Source organism: Anomaloglossus baeobatrachus, chromosome 2 (assembly GCF_048569485.1).
Source record: "Anomaloglossus baeobatrachus isolate aAnoBae1 chromosome 2, aAnoBae1.hap1, whole genome shotgun sequence".
NCBI classification, from domain to species: domain Eukaryota; kingdom Metazoa; phylum Chordata; class Amphibia; order Anura; family Aromobatidae; genus Anomaloglossus; species Anomaloglossus baeobatrachus.
In genome coordinates this window covers 125,923,040-125,946,900 of record NC_134354.1, presented here as the reverse complement: position 1 = coordinate 125,946,900, position 23,861 = coordinate 125,923,040, and the positions used below count along the sequence as shown (strand labels likewise).

The 23,861-nt window shown below is 50.5% G+C and overlaps 1 protein-coding gene across 3 annotated transcripts in view; it reads right to left on the bottom strand.

Moving 5' to 3' along the window:
• The window catches only part of LRWD1 (leucine rich repeats and WD repeat domain containing 1), a 101,049-nt gene that overhangs the window by 5,608 nt on the left and 71,580 nt on the right, over positions 1-23,861 (bottom strand). For all 3 annotated transcript variants that reach the window (XM_075335310.1, XM_075335312.1, XM_075335311.1), the window contains 2 exons: positions 11,462-11,623; positions 10,001-10,119 (listed from right to left, as the gene is read on the bottom strand). In XM_075335310.1, the coding sequence (XP_075191425.1) occupies positions 10,001-10,119; positions 11,462-11,623 (281 nt within the window). The remainder of the gene's footprint in view (positions 1-10,000; positions 10,120-11,461; positions 11,624-23,861) is intronic.

The following is a 23,861-nucleotide window of genomic DNA, read 5'->3' as shown; positions in this document are numbered from 1 at the left end:
GGTAGATTCTAGGACCGCATTGATAGCGTAAGACGCAAACGCCGACATCTGCGTGGTAAGGTGCGCCACTTGCGGCACTGCTGGATGTATGATAGCATCCACTTTTGCTAAGCCAGCTGAAATAGCCTGGAGTGCCCATACGGCTGCGAATGCCGGAGCAAACGACGCGCCGATAGCTTCATAGACAGATTTTAACCAAAGGTCCATCTGTCTGTCATTGGCATCTTTAAGCGAAGCGCCATCCTCCACTGCAACTATGGACCTAGCTGCGAGTTTGGAAATCGGGGGGTCTACCTTTGGACACTGTGTCCAGCGCTTGACCACCTCAGGGGGGAAAGGGAAACGCGTATCTTTAGATCGTTTAGAGAAACGCCTTTCTGGGTGAGCGTCGTGCTTCTGGATTGATTCTCTGAAGTCAGCGTGATCCAACAAAGCACTCAATTTACGCTTGGGATAAAGGAAACGAAACTTCTCCTGCTCCGCAGCCGCCTCTTCTGCTGAAGGGGCTGGGGGAGAAATATCCAACAGCCTATTGATGGCTGAGATAAGGTCGTTTACCATGGCATCCCCATCAGGGGTATCCAGGTTGAGAGGGGTTCCAGGAATGGATTCCTGATCACTCTCATCAGACACATCACAGGGAGACTGATTGCGCTGAGACCCTGAGCAGTGTGATGACGTCGAGGGTCTTTCCCAGCGAGCTCGCTTAGGGTGGCTGGGGCTATCATCTGACTCATAATCCTCGGCCTGTGAAGCCGGGGACTCCCCTGTGGGCTGGATTAATTCCAAGTGAGGGGGACCTGAGGACAGAGGCCTCGCCGTGCCCAAAGACTGAGCCCCATGCATAGATTGCAAGGTTTCAAGGATTTTTGCCATAGAGACAGACATATTATCAGCAAAAACTGCAAAGTCTGTCCCTGTCACCGGGGCAGGACTTACAGGCGTCTCAGCCTGGGTCACTCTCCCTCCTGACTCCGGCTGGCGAAGCAGCACCGGGTCGGAGCATTGCACACAATGGGGGTCATCGGAGCCTGCTGGTAGATTAGCCCCACATGCAGCACACGCAGTATACACAGCCCTAGCCTTGGCAGCCTTGCGTTTTGAGGATGGCATGTTGTTGCTTCCACAGAGTGATCTGGGAGATGCAGCCAGAAGCGACCTTACAGTGCAAGAATACAATATCTCTATATCCTACACAGTACACCAATACACCGTGAGGCACTAGAGGGACCAGCACAGAAAAATCGCTTACCGCCCGCTTAAAAAGCGGGTGTGTGGTCGCCAGATAGCCCCTAGTCCAGGTCTCCCAGAGCCTTGCGTCCTTCCTCCAGCCAGACTGCATGTAATGGCTGCCGGCGTCCTGAGAGAGAAGGGGGGCGGGCCCTGGGCGTTCCTGGCTAAGAGCGGGAAGCCTGCTTCCCACTGTGCCTAGTGTGAGGGCTGGAGCATGTAAATCAGGCTCCAGCCCTCGTCGCTGCTAGCGAACAGCGTCTCTCCCCTACCCTGAATGACAGGGTGGGGGCGGGAACGAATCGGAGCTGCCGGCGTCCTAGGCCCAAAAAGCCGGGGACTCAATTTATAACCGCCGCCGCCGTAAAAGCGCGGACGGCGGATCCCCGGCGCACCACAAGTCACAGCAGCGCCGCCCGGTCCAGAGGGGGTCGGCGCTGCGTTCCCATACACAAACAATCCCCCAGTAATCTGTAGGGACACTAGCTCCAACGTTGCGGTCCCCGGCGCACTACAACACCCAGCCAGCCCGGAGTGTGTCTGTGCCTGCCGGGGACACAGAGTACCTGTATGATGCAGGGCCTGTCCCTGATCGTACTCCTGCTCCGTCTCCATCAGGTTCTAATGGGTCTGTGGATGGAGCCCGGCGTCAGAGCTGAGAGGCCGGCAGGATCCCACTTCCACAGAGCCCTACCAGGGGATGTGGAAGGAAAACAGCATGTCAGGCTCCAGCCCTGTACCAGCAATAGGTACCTCAACCTTACAACACCATCCAGGGGTGAGAAGGGAGCATGCTGGGGACACTATATGTGTCCTCTTTTCTTCCATCCGAAATAGTCAGCAGCTACTGCTGACTAAAATCTGTGGAGCTATGCATGGAATGTCTGACCTCCTTCGCACACAAAGCTAAAACTGGAGAACCCGTGATACCACGGGGGGGGTATAGCCAGAGGGGGAGGGGCCTTGCACTTTTAATGTAGTGCTTTGTGTGGCCTCCAGAGGGCAGTAGCTATACCCCAATCGTCTGGGTCTCCCAATGGAGCGCTGAAGAAAAGGAATTTACGGTAAGTAAACAAAATTCCCTTCTTCTTTGACGCTCTATTGGGAGACCCAGACAATTGGGATGTCCAAAAGCAATCCCTGGGTGGGTAAAATAATACCTCGTGATAGGGCCGTAAAAACGGCCCTTTTCTACAGGTGGGCAATCGCCGCCTGAAGGACTTGTCTACCTAGGCTGGCGTCCGCCGAAGCATAGGTATGCACCTGATAATGCTTGGTAAAAGTGTGCAGACTCGACCAGGTAGCCGCCTGGCACACCTGCTGAGCCGTAGCCTGGTGCCGTAATGCCCAGGACGCACCCACGGCTCTGGTAGAATGGGCCTTCAGCCCTGAGGGAACCGGAAGCCCCGCAGAACGGTAGGCTTCAAGAATTGGTTCCTTGATCCACCGAGCCAGGGTGGATTTGGAAGCTTGCGACCCTTTACGCTGGCCGGCGACAAGGACAAAGAGTGCATCCGAGCGGCGCAGAGGTGCCGTGCGGGAAATGTAGATTCTGAGTGCTCTCACCAGATCCAACAAATGCAAATCCTTTTCACATTGATGAACCGGACGAGGACACAAAGAAGGTAAGGAGATATCCTGATTGAGATGAAAGGGGGATACCACCTTAGGGAGAAACTCCGGAATCGGGCGCAGAACCACCTTGTCCTGGTGAAACACCAGGAAGGGAGATTTGCATGACAGCGCTGCTAGCTCGGACACTCTCCGAAGAGACGTGACCGCTACTAGAAAGGCCACTTTCTGTGAAAGGCGAGACAGGGAAACATCCCTCAAAGGCTCGAAAGGCGGCTTCTGGAGAGCAATTAGAACCCTGTTCAGATCCCAGGGCTCTAACGGCCGCTTGTAAGGAGGGACGATATGACAAACCCCTTGCAGGAACGTGCGTACCTGAGGAAGTCGTGCTAGGCGCTTCTGAAAAAATACAGATAGCGCAGAGACTTGTCCCTTAAGGGAGCCGAGCGACAGACCTTTTTCCAACCCGGATTGCAGGAAGGAAAGAAAAGTAGGCAATGCAAATGGCCAGGGCGAAACTTCCTGAGCAGAGCACCAAGCTAAGAATATCCTCCACGTCCTGTGGTAGATCTTGGCAGAGGTTAGTTTCCTAGCCTGTCTCATGGTGGCAATGACCTCTTGAGATAATCCTGAAGACGCTAGGATCCAGGACTCAATGGCCACACAGTCAGGCTCAGGGCCGCAGAATTCTGATGGAAAAACGGCCCTTGAGACAGCAAGTCTGGCCGGTCTGGTAGTGCCCACGGTTGTCCTACCGTGAGATGCCACAGATCCGGGTACCACGACCTCCTTGGCCAGTCTGGAGCGACGAGGATGGCGCGGCGGCAGTCGGACCTGATCTTGCGTAGCACTCTGGGCAACAGCGCCAGAGGTGGGAACACATAAGGCAGCCGGAACTGCGACCAATCTTGAACTAAGGCGTCCGCCGCCAGAGCTCTGAGATCGTGAGACCGTGCCATGAAGGCCGGGACCTTGTTGTTGTGCCGGGACGCCATTAGGTCGACGTCCGGCCTCCCCCAGCGGCGACAAATTTCCTGAAACACGTCCGGGTGAAGAGACCATTCCCCTGCGTCCATACCCTGGCGACTGAGGAAATCTGCTTCCCAGTTTTCTACGCCCGGGATGTGAACTGCGGATATGGTGGATGCCGTGTTTTCCACCCACGTCAGAATCCGCCGGACTTCCTGGAAGGCTTGCCGACTGCATGTCCCTCCTTGGTGGTTGATGTATGCCAACGCTGTGGAGTTGTCCGACTGAATTCGGATCTGCTTGCCTTCCAGCCACTGCTGGAAGGCTTGTAGGGCAAGATACACTGCTCTGATTTCCAGAACATTGATCTGAAGGGTGGACTCTTGCTGAGTCCACGTACCTTGAGCCCTGTGGTGGAGAAAAACTGCTCCCCACCCTGATAGACTCGCGTCCGTTGTGACCACCGCCCAGCATGGGGGTAGGAAAGACTTTCCTATTGACAATGAGGTGGGAAGAAGCCACCACTGAAGAGAATCCTTGGCCGCCTGAGAAAGGGAGACGTTCCTGTCTAGGGACGTCGACTTCCCGTCCCATTGGCGGAGAATGTCCCATTGTAGTGGACGCAGATGAAACTGCGCGAAAGGGACTGCCTCCATTGCTGCTACCATCTTCCCCAAGAAGTGCATGAGGCGTCTCAAGGGGTGCGACTGGCCCTGAAGGAGAGATTGCACCCCTGTCTGTAGTGAACGCTGTTTGTCCAGCGGAAGCATCACTATCGCTGAGAGAGTATGAAACTCCATGCCAAGGTATGTTATCGATTGGGTCGGGGTCAGATTTGACTTTGAAAAGTTGATGATCCACCCGAAACTCTGGAGAGTCTCCAGCGCAACGTTCAGGCTGTGTTGGCATGCCTCTTGAGAGGGTGCCTTGACAAGTAGATCGTCCAAGTAAGGGATCACAGAGTGACCCTGAGAGTGCAGGACTGCTACTACTGCTGCCATGACCTTGGTGAAGACCCTTGGGGCTGTCGCCAGACCGAAAGGCAGGGCTACGAACTGAAGGTGTTCGTCTCCTATAACGAAGCGTAGAAAACGCTGGTGCTCTGGAGCAATCGGCACGTGGAGATAAGCATCTTTGATGTCTATTGATGCTAGGAAATCTCCTTGAGACATTGAGGCGATGACGGAGCGGAGGGATTCCATCCGGAACCGCCTGGTTTTCACATGCTTGTTGAGCAGTTTTAGGTCCAGAACAGGACGGAAGGACCCGTCCTTTTTTGGCACCACAAACAAATTGGAGTAAAAACCGTGACCTTGCTCCTGAAGAGGAACAGGGATCACCACTCCTTCTGCCTTTAAAGAGCACACCGCCTGCAGAAGAGCATCGGCTCGGTCGGGAGGCGGAGAAGTTCTGAAGAATCGAGTTGGAGGACGAGAACTGAACTCTATCCTGTACCCGTGAGACAGAATGTCTCTCACCCAACGGTCTTTGACATGTGGCAGCCAAATGTCGCCAAAGCGGGAGAGCCTGCCACCGACCGAGGATGCGGAGAGAGGAGGCCGAAAGTCATGAGGAAGCCGCCTTGGTAGCGGTTCCTCCGGCTGCTTTCTTTGGGCGTGACTGAGCCCGCCAAGAATCTGAGCTCCTCTGATCCTTTTGAGTCCTTTTGGACGAGGAGAATTGGGACCTGCTCGAGCCTCGAAAGGACCGAAACCTCGACTGTCCCCTCTTCTGTTGGGGTTTATTTGGTCTGGGCTGAGGTAAGGATGAATCTTACCCTTGGACTGTTTAATGATTTCATCCAATCTCTCACCAAACAGTCTGTCACCAGAAAATGGCAAACTGGTTAAGCACTTCTTGGAAGCAGAATCTGCCTTCCATTCTCTTAACCACAAGGCTCTGCGTAAAACCACAGAGTTGGCGGACGCCACTGCCGTACGGCTCGTAGAGTCCAGGACAGCATTAATAGCGTAAGACGCAAATGCAGACATTTGAGAGGTTAAGGACGCTACTTGCGGAACAGATGTACGTGTGACAGTGTCAATCTGCGCCAGACCAGCTGAAATAGCTTGGAGTGCCCATACAGCTGCGAATGCTGGAGCAAACGACGCGCCGATAGCTTCATAGATGGATTTCAACCAGAGCTCCATCTGTCTGTTAGTGGCATCTTTAAGTGAAGCCCCATCTTCCACTGCAACTATGGATCTAGCCGCAAGCCTGGAGATTGGGGGATCCACCTTTGGACACTGGGTCCAGCTCTTGACCACGTCCGGGGGAAAGGGATAACGTGTATCCTTAAGACGTTTGGAGAAACGCTTATCTGGATAAGCGTGGTGTTTCTGGACTGCCTCTCTAAAGTCAGAGTGGTCCAGAAAAGTACTCAATTTACGCTTGGGATACCTGAAATGGAATTTCTCCTGCTGTGAAGCTGACTCCTCCACTGGAGGAGCTGGGGGAGAAATATCCAACATTTTATTGATGGACGCTATGAGATCATTCACTATTGCGTCCCCATCAGGTGTATCCAGATTGAGAGCGGTCTCAGGATCAGAATCCTGATCAGCTACCTCTGCCTCATCATACAGAGAGTCCTCCTGCTGGGACCCTGACCAGTGTGATGAAGTCGAGGGTCGCTCCCAGCGAGCTCGCTTAGGCTGTCTGGGACTGTCGTCCGTGTCAGAGCCATCACCCCGGGATGCATGGGACCCCCCCGGAGCACGGATTTGTTCCAAATGAGGGGGGCCAGGGAGCATTGAATCAACAGTGCCCTTGGTCTGAGTTACCGGTCTGGACTGCAAAGTCTCAAGGATTTTAGTCATAGTCACCGACAATCTATCAGCAAAAACTGCAAACTCCGTCCCTGTCACCTGGACAGTGTTCACAGGTGGTTCTCCTTGGGCCACCTCTAGCAGAGACCCCGGCTGAGCAAGTGCTACAGGGGCCGAACATTGCACACAATGGGGGTCAGTGGCACCTGCCGGTAGAACAGCCTCACATGCGGTACAAGTAGCATAGAAAGCCTGTGTCTTGGCCCCCTTGCTTTTTGCGGACGACATGCTGTTGTCTAGAAATCTAGGAGGGTATATAGCCAAGAATAGCGACCGTACAGTGCGATGTATAGCATACAAACATAAAGTACAAATGAACACTTCGGCACTAGTGGGGTCAGCACCTCAGGTGCTGCTTACCGCCCGCTGAAAAACGGGTGTGTGGTCGCCAGAATCCCGTGTCTGGGTCCCCCAGAGCTTGTCTCCCCTCTCCAGTCAGACTGCAAACAGGAATGGCTGCCGGCGTCCTGTGAAGAGGGGCGGGCCGTGGGCGTGCCCCAGACAAAGTGCGGGAAACTGGCGTCCCACTGTGCCCAGTGAGGGGGGTTGGAGTATGCTAAGCAGACTCCAGCCCTCGGCGCTGACGTTCTGAACAGCGTCCCGCCCTTCCCCTGACTGGCAGGCCTGGGGGCGGGAACGAAAAGGAACTAGGCCGCAAAAGCCGGGGACTCGATTTATAAGCGCGGCCGTCGTATAAGCACAGCCAGCGCGGAAGTCCCCGGCGCACCACAAGTCCCAGCCGCGCCGCAGTGTAAAAACCGCCAGCAGCGGCCGGCGCGGCAGTTCCTAATACATAAACTCACTCAGCAAAGGTGCAGTGAGTAACAGCACAAGCGCGCCGCGCTGCTGTCCCCGGCGCACTAACACACCCAGCAATGCTGGTGTGTGTGTGCGCGATCTGTACGGGGACACAGAGTACCTTAATGTAGCAGGGCCCTGTCCCTGACGATACTCAGCTCCATGCCCAGCAGATTCCCAGGGGCTGTGGACGGAGCACGGTCTCCTGTGCCTGGAGACAGATAGGATCCCACTTCACCCAGAGCCCTAAGGGGATGGGGAAGGAAAGCAGCATGTGGGCTCCAGCCTCCGTACCCGCAATGGGTACCTCAACCTTAACAAACACCGCCAACAAAAGTGGGGTGAGAAGGGAGCATGCTGGGGGCCCTAGTATGGGCCCTCTTTTCTTCCATCCGACAAAGTCAGCAGCTGCTGCTGACTAAACAGTGGAGCTATGCGTGGATGTTAGCCTCCTTCGCACAAAGCATGAAAACTGAGGAGCCCGTGATCCCACGGGGGGTGTATAGGCAGAAGGGGAGGGGCCTTACACTTTTAAGTGTAATACTTTGTGTGGCCTCCGGAGGCAGTAGCTATACACCCAATTGTCTGGGTCTCCCAATAGAGCGACAAAGAAAGATATATTTAATATAACCAAGTTCAGAAATAGCTGATCTATCAAATTATAAAATTAATCAATCTGATCAATAAACAGCAAAAAAAAAATTGAGAATGTTATGGTTCACGGAAAATGGTAACAAAGTGCCTTTTTTTTTTATTTTTCCCAAATCTTTTTTTTTTTTTCTTTCACCAACCAAATTAAAAATAAATTATATCTAAAATTTAAGATTTGGGAGAAATAAAGGCACTTTACCATTGTTCATGAACCGTAACAAATATATATATATATATATATATATATATATATATATATATATATATATATATATATATATATATATATATATATATATATATATACACACACACATACACATACCCCGTATTTTTCGTTTTAGAAGACGCATCGGATTATAAGGCTATGTGCCCACGTAGCGTATTGTCATGCAGTTACGCTGCGTTCTGCACCGCAGCGTAACTGCATGCGTCCTGCATCCCCAGCACAATCTATGAAGATTATGCCTAATTCATGCCCACGTGGCGTATTAGAACGCAGCACTTCGGCCACTGCCGAAGCGCTGCGTTCTAAGAAGTGATATGTCACTTCTTTCGTGTGCTTTGTCTGCAGCCCCCGCTCTGTCTATGGGAGAAGCTGCATCCAGAGCGCATGAAAGCGGCTTTTGAGGACGGACTGTTTCTGCAGCGATTTGAAGCGCATGTGTGCTGTTCAAATCGCTGCAAAAATATCTGCGGGGACAGAACGCAACGTGGGCACATAGCCTAAGACGCACTCCAAATTTGGAGGGAAAAAAAAAAAAAAGATATAGTGTCAGTTATAAAATCTGGTGGTGTCTTACCAGGGAGAGGGGGCACCAGCAGAGTGGGGGTCACAGGAGGCAAGGGTGGTACTGGAGTACTGAAATACTGCGAGTAGTATAGAGGGGGGACAGATTCTCACTGCGGGTGCTGCTCTGTGTGGGGCCGGTAATGCCGCTCTGCTTTGTGCGGGGGGGCGGTGCGTCACCAGCCATTCTATAGATGTTGGCGGTGAGCGCTTCAAATAATGGCGGTCGGAGTCGGAGCGTGCACAGATGAGATCTTTAACTGAGGCGTCATTATTTGAAACCCTGACCGCCGACGTCTTCATAATGACTGCCCGCACAGAGCAGCCTGCCGCCGAGCAAAACTGAGCAGTCGTGCACCGAGCAGAGCGGCCCCACACAGAGCAGAGCGGCGCCGTCCGATGCACAGAACAGCAGCGCCGGAAGCACAGCGCATTGCTCGGAGCATCTCCCCTGCCTCCTTTGACCCCTCTGCACAACCCCCCCCCAGCTACATATACATACGCACACACATATACGCAAATATGTACACACACATTTTTATTATTTGCAAACTCGTACTGATCTGGGGTATCATACTGCCAGGTCAGTTTTACCATATAGTGAACATAGTAAATAAAATTTAAAAAAAAAAAAACAAAAAACATGGGGAAATTGCACTTTATTTTTGCAATTTCACTACACAATTTTCCAGTACACAATATGGTAATATTAATACTTTTATTCTAAAGTATAACTCGTTTCGAAATGAACAAGCCCTCATATAGCTACGTTGATGGAGAAAATAAAAAGTTATGGCTCTTGGAAAAAGGGAAGGAAAAACCAAAACTGAAAAACGGAAAATCACTGGGTGGTGAAGGGATTCAGCGATATAGCGGGAATCAGGGTCTCTGCTCCCACATCAAACTGCTATCAGACTGCATAGCAGACTCCCTTCAATAAACCTGCTCTGTTTTCAGTATGAAATCTTTTATTTTCAGAACTTTGATATGCAATTTACAACCTGCTCTAAGTTTCCCAGCTTTCTCTGGTGGCTGCATGTGAGCTGTGTGTGTATCCAGGGTGCTGCGGTCATTACTAGCTACCCTGAGGAGGAGTACAGAAAGTAACCTATGCCTCTCACATAACCAAAGAGGACAGTAGAACGCACTCCAGCATACACACCTTTGTCGGCTCCTTTAAAGTCTTACATGGGATTCCTTTGTCTAGTTCAGCCATTGAAGACTGAAGATCATATATCCATATCTTCCCTGCGTCATCACCACACATGACACAGTGTCCATCTGTAAATGAGCGGAATAATTAGTACGGCTCATTCACCCATACAATTTTCTATAATGGATGATTGTTTCCCATTTACTAAACATTACTATTCATAACTGAATGCAGGGGGCAAAATAGCTGGACAGTACTGTAAAGACAGGCAGGTAAAAAGGGTCTTCCCTTAAAAGTGATGGCATATCCTAGTGATATGGTATCTCATTTTAAGATGGGAAAAGACATTCTCAGGATTGTAGGATCCTTCTTGATCATCACAAAATTACAGTGCTAATGTAATGCTTTATCCCCTTCTACATTTTCCCTAGTCAGTGACACTCTGGCCATCTCACCGAGGCGGTGACTACAGCTAGGTGGCAATGGGCGCAGCAGTGCAGGAAAAAAAGGTGCACAGTATTAAAACAACACTGCAGCCCCTTACTTCTCAGGATGGTTGGACCTCCACCAATCACAAAGTGATAATAAATCTAAGGGTACGTGCCCATGATCAGGATTAGCAGAGTATTGGATACAGTGTATTTTCACTGAGTCCAAAACGCTGTGTTGTAAAGTACAAGCACAGTGGATGAGATTTATAGAAATCCAACGCCACCTATGGTTTTTTTTTTTTCTAACCAGGGTAAACTGACATGGCTTCCTGAGCCACAGCATGTCAATTTATTCTTGCAGAGATGCGAATGTTCTCAACTGGAGAATACAGAGAGAATATGTTGCGCCCAGATCTTGATCGTGGGCACGGACACTGCGTTCTCCCGCACAGGACAGTAGAGTCTCCGCAAGAGGAACGACCCTGTGTCTAGAATACAGCGTCTACTGATCGTGGGCACTTCCCCTTAGAGACAAGCTATCATTTTTCGATATGGGAAGGTGCTCAGGTCTCATGTAGTAGTTCTTGGTGGTTGGAGTAAACAACACGCTGGTTTAATTGATTCACTGTATTAAATGAATTTTAGTTATACCCCTTTAACACATTTATTTAATTTTTGTCTGTGTTTTTTACATACCCATTATAGTCTATGGGCTTGCTCGCATGTCTTTTTTTTTTTTTTTTTTTTTTTAAACACAGATTGTGAGAGGAAGGGTGACAAACACCCCCCTCTACACCCCCCACAAACACCCCCCTCTACCCTCCTCCCCCCCAACCTCACCAAAACAGACAGCAAATGGATATTATCCACATGCCATCTGAGTGCTGTCCATATTTTTTTTCTGCACATTATGAAAGTGAATGCCACAGTATGTTCACAGTAAAAACGGACACATGGAGCAATGATCAGATTAAAAAAAGACTCAAGAAAATAGATCAATTGTTTTGTAAGCATTGTCTGTCCTTAGTATACACCTTACCTATAGAGGTCGTCGGGGCAAGATAAGGCAGCTCTGTCTCTGACCATTTCAGCTCTGCCACTATATGGGCTTGTGCTTTTCTGCTGCTTTTAGACTTTGGTCTCTGGAAAGATTTCTTCCAGCTCCAAATGTACATGGATCCTTGCATTACACTTTTGGAAACTGAAAAGAAAAATATATACTGTACATGTTATGTGGTTATTACTGTTCACTTCCTGCTCATTTATTTATGTGCTAAATGCGTTAAATTGTCACATTAAAATATAAGGGTACGTGCACACCGCATGTGCCCACAATCAGGGTTTGGGCTGCGGAGGACTTTCTTTTTGTTCTCCAGCTGAAAACACTCGCGGCTCCGCAGCAATAAATGGACGTGCTGCAGCTCGGGAAGCCGCACCGCATGTTGGTTTACGCTGTGGGACAAAATATGTGCAGTAGGCAGGAGATTTCTATAAACCCCATCCACTGTGCTTGTACTGTACAACTCAGCGTTTTGGAGGCAGCAAAAAAGTGTGAGCACAGATTGTGGGCACGAAGCCCAAAAGGTGAAGGGAGCAACAACAGCATCCACAGTAGCAAAAACTATTTTCTCCTTAAAGGGGTTATCCGGCTTATTTTGCTTTATTATTTACACTATTGGGCTACATTGGGGTAGGTAAGTAGATAGAGAGCACTTACCTGCCCTGCTGTCAGCCCCTCTCCCCCGGCTCAGAGCGGTCATGTGACTGCTCCTGCTGTGATTTTGCTACTTCCGGTCATTTCATGTCAACATGGGCAGGACCATGTTGACATGCAAATCAGCCACTGCATGTTGCCGCCCTGCTAGGCTGTACAGTGTGATGAGCCCCGCCGCCCTCCCTGTGCGCTGCTATCTGTGCCCTGTATGTGCTGGACAAACAGGGCTGCCCTCTCTGTCCAGGACACTGTGAGCGCTGTTTGCCCAACAGTGTCCTCAGCTCATTATGTTGTATGGTGCCCGGGCAACTGTGACCCCCCCTCCCCCGTGTGCTGTCTCTGTGATGAATGCAGCCTACCGTGCTCCTCGCTTCTGAATACAGTCAGAAGCAGGGATGTCACCTGACACCAGCGAACAACAGCACTAAGCTCTGTACAGCTCAGCTGTAAGGACACTGCAATCATCACAGCACGGAGAAGAGACAGCATGCTGCATGGGTGAGAAGGGAGAGCGAGCGGGGGGGGTGGCAGAGAAGAGCGTGCACGACTGACAGAGTGGGGGGGCAGAGAAGAGCGTTCATGGGTGACAGCAGGGGGACAGAGACGAGACTTCATGGGGGTGAGAGACACGGGAGTGCTGGGGGGCAGAGGAGACAGTGCAGTGGGAGAGAAGAGACTGCATGAGGGGGGATTATGTATAATATATAACTCTAGGTGTGTGTGTGTGTGTGTGTGTGTGTGTGTGTGTGTGTGTGTGTGTGTGTGTGTGTGTGTCCATCCTATAGACTCACATTAGGGGCTATATATAAAATTTTAATTAAAAATAGTACTCTTATCTGTCAGGTGCTGGGGCAGTATACTGACAGGGAATGTGTGTTCAGGGGGCGGGCAGAGGGTGTGGCTGGACACTGAGGCCGGGGGCGGTGCCAGCTGTGACTGTGGGTTTGGCAGTCAAACATGTCATGTTAGGTTGTGCTGAATGTAAACAAAGAGCTGCAGAGAATAAAGTGAAAAATCAAGAGAAACAAAAGTTAGAAAACAAAAAAATAATGTAGGGGGTGTTTTATTTGACAATACAACACAGATTAACTTAATTTATTTTTTGGAGTTTATGTCGGACAACTCCTTTAATTAATGCATCACACCATACAGGGAGATAGGAACGTTTCGAACTTACAAGATAGATTGTTTTCTATGGCTTGATAAAGACCTGAGAACACACCTAAATATTTATATTACTCCTCACCAGGTAAACATCATACGATTAGCCAATTGAAATGGCAGTAACAAAAAACACATTTAAAAAATGCAAAATATACTTAAGAGTCATGAATGCACATACACAGCATTTAAATGCACATCTATATGAGCAGGACTACAACAATAGAATCTCCACAGGAACAGCTGCCATCTCCTGTCTCACCAATGGGTAAAGCTAGTTTCACACTTGCGTTGGGTTGAATCCGCTTGGTCTGTTGCTGCGTCGTTTTGACGCATCCGTTATTTTTGTGGTGTCAACGGATGCAACGGATCCGTTATTTCACAGGAATCAGTTAGCTGATTCCTGTGATATAACGGACCCGTTGCATCCGTTTGGCATCCGTCTAACGGCATGCGTCGGCTCTGGTTTTTTTTTCTTTTTCATTTTTTCTTTCTGGGCATGCTCAGTAGAAATTAGTGGAATCCAGCAGCGGATTCCGTTGTAAAGCACTTTGCAACAGAATCCGCCACCACAGGGAGCAATTATAAATTTTAATGGAAGCAACGGAATCTGCTGCTCGGCGTCATTTTGACACAAACAATTAATGTTACATGCTGCGTTGCTTCTGCTCGGCGGAAGCAACGCAGCGTCGGCCAACAGAAGCAACGCAGGCACTTTTGGCACAATCCGTCATCAATATAAGTCTATGGGAAACAGCGGAATCCGTTAACGGATTCCGCTGTTTTCCAAAAGGGCGGATTGCGACTGAAGGAAAACAACGCAAGTGTGAAAGTACCCTTAGTCTTCACGGAACATAGATTTTACCTCCAGAATTGAGAATTTTGATAAATGACAGAACAATTCTGGCAGAGAAAGAAGCAGAGTTCTCTGATATGATATTACAAAGCTGCTTATTTTCAGGTGTACTATTTACTTATGAAGTATAAATTAAAACGGTGGTTATGCGATGTAATTCACCGTGTCACATTATTACCGTATTTTTCGCTTTATAAGACGCACTTTTGTTCCACCAAATTTTGGGGGAAAGTAGGGGGTGCGTCTTATAATCCGAATATACGGAGGGGGGGGGTGTATATATATATATATACACACACACACACACACACACACACACACACACACACACACACACACACACAGAGTCCAGTGGAGGTGCAGGCAGCTCTGGAGCGGTGCTGGGGACTGCTTGGGGCTGGGAGCGGCAGCGTTTGATCTCCTGCTCTCCCGCTCATATAATATGCACAGCCGCTGTCCATCAGAAGCGTGGTGCTGAAACTGCATCGCGCTGATGGGCTGAGGGAGCTGTGCATATTATCTGCCTGTGCTTACCTTTGATTGCACAGGATCTCCCCTCCTCCTGTGTTAGATATAGCCTCCCGTGCTGCTGCCCATAGTAAAATAATAAACTCTTTACTCACCTCCTCCAGCGTCTGGCGGTCTCCCTCCTGCTGCTGTGATTAGGCACACAGAGATTTCACTCTGCCGTGCCGATCACATGACCACCACTAGAACTAGGAAGTAGGAAGTGCAGGAGACAGGAGGAGTTCAACCCCGAGGAGGGAGACACGAGACAGGACTGTGCTGCAGAAGGTAAGGAAAGAGTTTATTTTACTAAAAGCAGCCACATGGGGGCGATATGTAACAGAGGGTGATGTGTGCCTGCTCCCACAGAGGGTGATGTGTGCCTGCCTGCCACAGAGGGTGATGTGTGCCTGCCTGCCACAGAGGGTGATGTGGGCCTGCCTGCCTGCCACAGAGGGTGATGTGGGCCTGTCTGCCTGCCACAGAGGGTGATGTGGGCCTGTCTGCCTGCCACAGAGGGTGATGTGGGCCTGTCTGCCTGCCACAGAGGGTGATGTGGGCCTGTCTGCCTGCCACAGAGGGTGATGTGGGCCTGTCTGCCTGCCACAGAGGGTGATGTGGGCCTGTCTGCCTGCCACAGAGGGTGATGTGGGCCTGTCTGCCTGCCACAGAGGGTGATGTGGGCCTGTCTGCCTGCCACAGAGGGTGATGTGGGCCTGTCTGCCTGCCACAGAGGGTGATGTGGGCCTGTCTGCCTGCCACAGAGGGTGATGTGGGCCTGTCTGCCTGCCACAGAGGGTGATGTGGGCCTGTCTGCCTGCCACAGAGGGTGATGAGGGCCTGTCTGCCTGCCACAGTGGGTGATGAGGGCCTGTCTGCCTGCCACAGTGGGCCTGTCTGCCTGCCACAGTGGGCCTGTCTGCCTGCCACAGTGGGCCTGTCTGCCTGCCACAGTGGGCCTGTCTGCCTGCCACAGTGGGCCTGTCTGCCTGCCACAGTGGGCCTGTCTGCCTGCCACAGTGGGCCTGTCTGCCTGCCACAGTGGGCCTGTCTGCCTGCCACAGTGGGCCTGTCTGCCTGCCACAGTGGGCCTGTCTGCCTGCCACAGTGGGCCTGTCTGCCTGCCACAGTGGGCCTGTCTGCCTGCCACAGTGGGCCTGTCTGCCTGCCACAGTGGGCCTGTCTGCCTGCCACAGTGGGCCTGTCTGCCTGCCACAGTGGGCCTGTCTGCCTGCCACAGTGGGCCTGTCTGCCTGCCACAGTGGGCCTGTCTGCCTGCCACAGTGGGCCTGTCTGCCTGCCACAGTGGGCCTGTCTGCCAGCCATAGAGGATGTGTGCCAGCCATAGGGGAAATGTGGCATCACTGGGGGACGTGTTCAATATAAGGTGGCCATATCCAGATTAAGGGGGCTAATTTTAGGATGAGGGGGCTATGAGGGACATATACCCTATATTATTTGTTAGACGGACACTGGCATTATAAGACGGACCCCATTTATTAAAAAATTCTCTATTCCTTCACCAAATTTGAGGGTGCATCTTATAATCAGGTGCGTCTTATAAAGCGAAAAATACGGTAATTCCAGAAAGTAGTGGGGAAAAAAATCAGGGGATCATCACCCCTTTCCATTGATTGTGGGGGTCCCAATTCTGGAAGAGAGAGTAGTAAAAAATAAATATCTTGCTCGTGCCACAACTTTCCGAGAGCTGCATCGGTCACAATTTTTGAGATTTGGGGCTGTGTGAGGGCATGTTCTTTTTTACCCCGAACTAATCTTTTTAGTAATATTTTGGGGGTATATACGATTTTTTGATCTCCTTTTATTAATTTTTTTCCCTTTTACAGCGGCAGAAAAAATGCAATTACGGAGTTTTAATTTTTTTTTCTCATTACTCTCTTAATTGATATGATTAATTTATTTTATATTTTGAGAGATCTGACATTTATGAACGCAGTAATACCAAATGTGTATTATTTTTTATTTCTTAATTTTTAATGTGATAAAATGGAGGTGATTTGAGTTTTTTTTCTCCATATCTCCGAAAACATTTTTTCTCTACATTTTATTGCATTTAATAGTTCTCTTAGGTTACTTGACATAGTCTGATCACTTGGTCTATATACAGCAATGCTTGTTTAAAAAGAAAAAAAAATACTTGTTAAAAAAAGCTCCACATAATCTTTTGGTGTTATGGGGGGGGTAGTGTCTACCCCTCCCCTTCAGAAGTAGCCGGCACACCCAGGGTTTATTGTAATGTACTCTAATGTATTGTGTATCTGGTAAATGGCCACGAGGTGGCAATGTGGGTATGTGACAGCTGCCCTGGCAACTGGGTAGGCAGATAATGGATTAAGAGGAAGGAGAAGATTAGGATAGGATGTAAATAGGACAGGATATAGAAGGAGGTTAGGAGAGTCCCCAGAAGGAGATCGAGAGAAGAAGCCATATTATTGTACTGATTAGCAATCCTAAGGGTCACCTCTTTGATCACAGACATGTGGGGTCCTGCTCTTAAGAGGACTGTGGATCTGCGTCCCCAGAAGCGGGATCTAGTCCGGTCAGTCGGGAGGTGTCCGTTCTTTTCTGGATTCGAAAGTCAATAAAATCCCCTGCAAGATCGAAGGTCAGTGGGCCCTTTACAGAGAAGGGTAGGTCCTGGCCAAAAGCACGAACGGAGGAATGCTGTCGCACATAGCCCTACCAAAGCACAAGCTAATCCTTTTGGGTGGGACAGATAGGCTTAAGGACTATTTGAATCGGTTTGTGCAGCGTGATGTCAGACGGGAGAATGAGGGGCCTAGTGGTATCTAATGGAGCCCAGGTGCCAGGAAAGCGGTCGGCCATTAAATTATATGTAGAAGTGGAGTATGGAGGAAACCCCATCGGGACCAGAAGCGGTGCCCGTTATGCGAATAGAAAATGTCCGTTTTGAAGTTCAGTAAAGATCGGCTGTTTAAAGGAACTCTACCAGTGTCTTTATAATTGAATCAGAGAACGAATGGACTGTGGCGGAAGCATCCTTGCGGTGGGGTGGCGTTCAGGAGACAAGGGATTACCGAGCGGCTGTGTTGCGGCCTGGTATCCCCTGCACACACGTCTACCACTGCCTGCCCTGTCCCCCTCAAAAGTGTCTCCCTCACTCACTCACTTTGCTCCTCAATACAACCCTCCTCTAGACAGAAGCGTAACCTGACACCTCATTGTGCTGGTAGTCCATCTTGAATCGAACAATATGGAGTCCAGCAGTTTCTCTTTTCCCTCAGAGCGAGTGAGGAGTTTGAGAGAGTCGGGGGAGAAAGTGGTTCATAAATTGAGAAAGAAGATTTCTTTGATTGAAATTTTGTAATATTTTCTTCCATTTGTTTTCTCCTAATGGCTTAATTAATTTATAATTTTAATAGAAAAAGTTTACATACACAGCAATACCAACTTTTTTTTTATTAAAAAAAAAGTCTTTATTTTTAATTGCAGTCAAGTGGAGGTGATTTGAATTTTAATATTTAAAAGAAGGGAATTTTGTTTACTTACCGTAAATTCCTTTTCTTCTAGCTCCTATTGGGAGACCCAGACAATTGGGTGTATAGCTTCTGCCTCCGGAGGCCACACAAAGTATTACACTTTAAAAAGTGTAACCCCTCCCCTCTGCCTATACACCCTCCCGTGCATCACGGGCTCCTCAGTTTTGGTGCAAAAGCAGGAAGGAGAGAACTTATAAATTGGTCTAGGGTAAATGCAATCCGAAGGATGTTCGGAGAACTGCAAACCATGAACCAAAAGAACAATTCAACATGAACAACATGTGTACACAAAAAAACAACCAGCCCGAAGGGTACAGGGGCGGGTGCTGGGTCTCCCAATAGGAGCTAGAAGAAAAGGAATTTACGGTAAGTAAACAAAATTCCCTTCTTTGTCGCTCCATTGGGAGACCCAGACAATTGGGACGTCCAAGAGCAGTCCCTGGGTGGGTAAAAGAATACCTCAATAAAAAGAGCCGAAAAACGGCCCCCTCTTACAGGTGGGCAACCGCCGCCTGAAGGACTCGCCTACCTAGACTGGCGTCTGCCGAAGCATAGGTATGCACTTGATAGTGTTTCGTGAAAGTGTGCAGACTAGACCACGTAGCTGCCTGACACACCTGCTGAGCCGTAGCCCGGTGCCTTAATGCCCAGGACGCACCCACGGCTCTGGTAGAATGGGCTTTCAGCCCTGAAGGAAGCGGAAGCCCAGAAGAACGGTAGGCTTCGAGAATCGGTTCCTTGATCCACCGAGCCAAGGTTGACTTGGAAGCCTGCGAGCCCTTACGCAGGCCAGCGACAAGGACAAAGAGCGCATCTGAACGACGCAGGGGCGCCGTGCGAGACACTGTGATACCAATGTGATATGACTGAAGAATGTGTGATTAGATAGGGATCATAATCAAAAGATAGGAGTGATCCCAGATATTATTTGACCTATCAATAATTCAGTATCAAAGAGATGTCCTCTGCATAGCCAACATGATGACCAAAGAATACATGTCAAACAGATTTTAAGATAATGAGGAAGTCACATTTACAGTTCCACTTACCGGAAACTTGTGGTTGGCTTAAAGACAGGTTTAAGGAAGCTTGCATATGAAATTTACGGCTCATTGCAATATTTCACTAACACTATGGTCAACTGTGGTCGGTCAGTTGTCAACTGGCAGGATGTACAAGTAAATGTGCAGGAAGCTGCTGGTGCCCTCAGCAGTTTGTGGTCAAGTTACATGAACATGACTCAGCTGTCACATGCTGGTGACCATTTAAACACAACCTACAAATTTTCCTATAAAAATACACCGGACTCGCTTAATGTTAAGGGAAACCTTCCAGGACATTGAAGTGTACGTACGCACTGTTCCTGTGATGCAAGATGCCATGTTGTTTCCTTATCATTAAATCGAGTTCCCTCCGATGTGAAAGGATTGCTACAACAAACGGTAATGTTGATGCATATTTCTGTTATTGTATAAGATTCTATGACTATAGTTCTAAATGCCTATGTACCATTAACTATTCATATGCTATTAAAATAAATAGTATCTTGCTATAAAGAATATTAGTATTCGTGCCTGATTAGGATATCAGTGAGCGCTTCGTAAGTACGGGCTTTCAGCCCCCTTTTTAGTAGAATTTAGCAAGACATAAATGTAGAGCCGGAGTGCTCTCACAAGATCCAAAGAGTGCAAATCCCTTTCACACTGGTGAATTGGATTAGGGCAAAATGAAGGTAAGGAGATATCCTGATTGAGATGAAAAGGGGATACCACCTTAGGGAGAAATTCCGGGACCGGACGCAGAACCACCTTATCCTCGTGAAACACCAGGAAGGGGGCTTTGCATGACAGCGCTGCTAGCTCAGACACTCTCCGAAGTGATGTGACTGCCACTAGGAAGGCCACCTTCTGCGAAAGACGCGATAGAGAAACATCCCGCAGCGGCTCGAAAGGTGGTTTCTGAAGAGCTGTTAGCACCCTGTTAAGATCCCAGGGTTCCAGCGGACGCTTGTAAGGTGGGACTATGTGGCAAACTCCCTGCAGGAACGTGCGGACCTGCGGAAGCCTGGCTAGACGCTTTTGAAAAAAAAAAACACGGAGAGCGCCGATACTTGGCCCTTGAGAGAGCCCAGTGACAAACCCTTGTCCATTCCGGATTGAAGGAATGAAGGAAAGGTGGGTAAGGCAAACGGCCATGGAATAAAACCGTTATTAGCGCACCAGGATAGGAAGATTTGCCAAGACCTATGATAGATCTTGGCGGACATAGGCTTCCTGGCCTGTCTCATGGTGGCAATGACATCCTGAGATAACCCTGAAGACGCTAGGAGCCAGGACTCAATGGCCACACAGTCAGGTTGAGGGCCACAGAATTCAGATGGAAAAACGGGCCTTGTGACAGCAAGTCTGGGCGGTCTGGAAGCGCCCACGGTTGACCCACCGTGAGATGCCACAGATCCGGGTACCACGACCGCCTCGGCCAGTCTGGAGCGACGAGAATGGCGCGACGGCAGTCGGACCTGATCTTGCGTAACACTCTGGGCAGCATCGCCAGAGGAGGAAACACATAAGGCAGTCGAAACTGCGACCAATCCTGAACTAACGCGTCCGCCGCCAGAGCTCTGTGATCCTGAGACCGTGCCATGAATGCCGTGACGCCATGAGATCGACGTCCGGCGTTCCCCAGCGGCGACAGATCTCTCGAAACACGTCTGGGTGCAGAGACCATTCCCCCGCGTCCATGCCCTGACGACTGAGAAAATCTGCTTCCCAGTTTTCTACGCCCGGGATGTGAACTGCGGAGATGGTGAAGGCTGTGGCTTCCACCACCTGCAGAATCCGTCGGACTTCCTGGAAGGCTTGACAACTGCGAGTGCCGCCTTGGTGGTTGATGTATGCGACGGCAGTGGCGTTGTCCGACTGGATACGGATCTGCCTGCCCTCCAGCCACCGATGAAAAGCCAATAGGGCTAGATACACTGCCCTTATCTCCAGAATATTGATCTGAAGGGAAGACTCTATCGGAGTCCAGGTTCCCTGAGCCCTGTGGTGGAGAAAAACCGCTCCCCACCCTGATAGGCTCGCGTCCGTGGTGACCACAGCCCAGGTTGGGGGTAGGAAGGATTTTCCCTGCGACAGAGAATTGGGAAGGAGCCACCACTGAAGTGACGTCTTGGTTGCAAGGGAAAGAGAGACGTTCCTGTCGAGGGAAGCCGAACTCCTGTCCCATTTGCGGAGAATGTCCCATTGGAGTGGCCGAAGATGGAATTGCGCGAACGGGACTTGCCACCATCTTCCCCAGGAAGTGCATGAGGCGCCTTAAGGGGTGTGACTGACTCCGAAGAAGGGATTGCACCCCTGCCTGCAAAGAAAGCTGTTTGTCACTCGGAAGCTTGACTAACGCTTGCTGGGTATGAAACTCCATCCCAAGGTACGTCAGTGATTGGGTCGGTGTCAACTTGGATTTCGGGAAGTTGATGATCCACCCGAACCGCTGGAGAGTCGCCAGAGCGACAGATAGACTTTGTTGACACGCCACCCGAGACGGGGCCCTGACTAGGAGATCGTCCAAGTATGGTTCTCACATGTCTGTTGAGTAGCTTGAGGTCCAGAACGGGACGGAATGACCCGTCCTTTTTTGGCACCACGAACAAGTTGGAGTAAAATCCGCGACCACGTTCCTGAAGGGGAACGGGGATCACAACTCCTTCCATCTTTAGAGCGGCTACTGCCTGAAAAAGTGCGTCGGCCTGAGCAGGGGGCGGAGAGGTTCTGAAGAAGCGAGCCGCAGGACGAGAGCTGAACTCTATCCTGTAACCATGAGACAGAATGTCTCTCACCCATCGGTCTTGAACATGTGGCCACCAGGCGTCGCCAAAGCGGGAGAGCCTGCCACCGACCGAGGATGCGGTCAGGGGAAGCCGAGAGTCATGAGGAAGCCGCCTTGGAGGCAGTGCCTCCTGCGGCCTTTTGTGGGCGAGACTTGGATCGCCACGCATAGGAGTTCCTTTCTCCGGCCTGTTGGACAAAGAGGATTGGGACTTGGCGGAGGGACGAAAGGACCGAAATCTCGACTGAACCTTTCTCTGTTGAGGTCTCTTAGGTTTGGCCTGGGGTAAGGAGGAATCCTTTCCTTTGGATTCCTTAATAATCTCATCCAATCGTTCGCCAAACAAACGGTCGCCAGAAAACGGCAAACCGGTTAAGAACCTCTTGGAAGCAGAGTCTGCCTTCCATTCGCGTAGCCACATGGCCCTGCGGACTGCCACAGAGTTAGCAAATGCTACAGCTGTACGGCTAGCAGAGTCCAGGACGGCGTTCATGGCGTAGGATGCAAAGGCTGACGCCTGAGAGGTCAAAGACGCAACTCGCGGAGCAGAATCACGTGTGACAGCATTAATCTCAGTCAGACAAGCCGGGATAGCTTGGAGTGCCCACACGGCTGCAAAGGCCGGGGCAAAAGACGCGCCCGTGGCCTCATAGATGGACTTCACCAGGAGCTCTGTCTGTCAGTGGCATCCTTTAGCGATGAGCCATCTGCAACCGACACCCCGGATCTAGCCGCCAATCTTGAGACTGGAGGATCCACCTTGGGACAGTGAGCCCAACCCTTAACTACTTCAGATGGGAAGGGGTAACGTGTGTCAGTGAGGCGCTTAGTAAAGCGCTTGTCCGGGACCGCTCTGGGCTTCTGGACAGCGTCCCTGAAATTAGAGTGATCAAAAAAAACGTATTGCGTGTACGTTTGGGGAACCGAAACTGGTGTTTCTCCTGCTGAGACGCCGACTCCTCTACAGGAGGAGGCGGGGGAGAGAGATCTAACACCTGGTTGATGGACGAGATAAGATCATTTACTAAGGCGTCCCCCCCTCAGGAGTATCAAGGTTAAGGGCGACGTCCGGGTCAGAGCCCTGAGGTGCGACGTCCGCCTCGTCCTCCAGAGAGTCCTCAAGCTGGGATCCCGAGCAGCGAGAGGAAGTCGGGGAAGAGTCCCAGCGAGCCCGCTTAGCCGGTCTAGGACTACGGTCCGGGCAGGAGTCCTCCGCCTGAGACCGAGGGGCCAACCTGGGAGCGCGCTGCGGACCAAGAGGGGCCTGGAGGCGCCGAGCCAACAGGGGCCGGGGCCTGTGAAAGGTCCGGTCTGGACTGCAAAGCCTCTAGCAGCTTAGAAGACCATTTGTCCATAGACTGTGCAATGGATTGAGAGAGTGACTCAAGAGTTTCTGAGCAAAAGAGGCGAACTCTGTCCCTGCAGCCTGGTCAGGGGGAGCAGGGGGTCTGCATGAGCCGAGGGGCCCATCAGTGTCCGAGGCTCCGGCTGAGCAAGCGAAACAGGGGTCGAGCATTGCTCACAGTGAGGGTAGGTGGAACCCGCAGGTAACATAGCCCCACAAGAGGTACAGGCCGCAAAAAAACCCTGTGCCTTAGCAGCTTTGCTCCTTGTGGATGACATGCTGTTGTCTCCTAGGAGAGTGATCACTGAGGGTATATGGGAAAGGGGTATACAGCCCACCGAACAGATAGATATAGAGATATACGTATCCAATCCGGCACCCTAGGGGGACCAGCACCGGGTTAACGGTGTGGCTTACCGACCGCTAACGAGCGGTGTGTGTCCTCCAGATTCCCTGCCTTGGATCCCCCGGAGCTGCAGAGCTGTTCACTAAGAATCCTCCACCGGC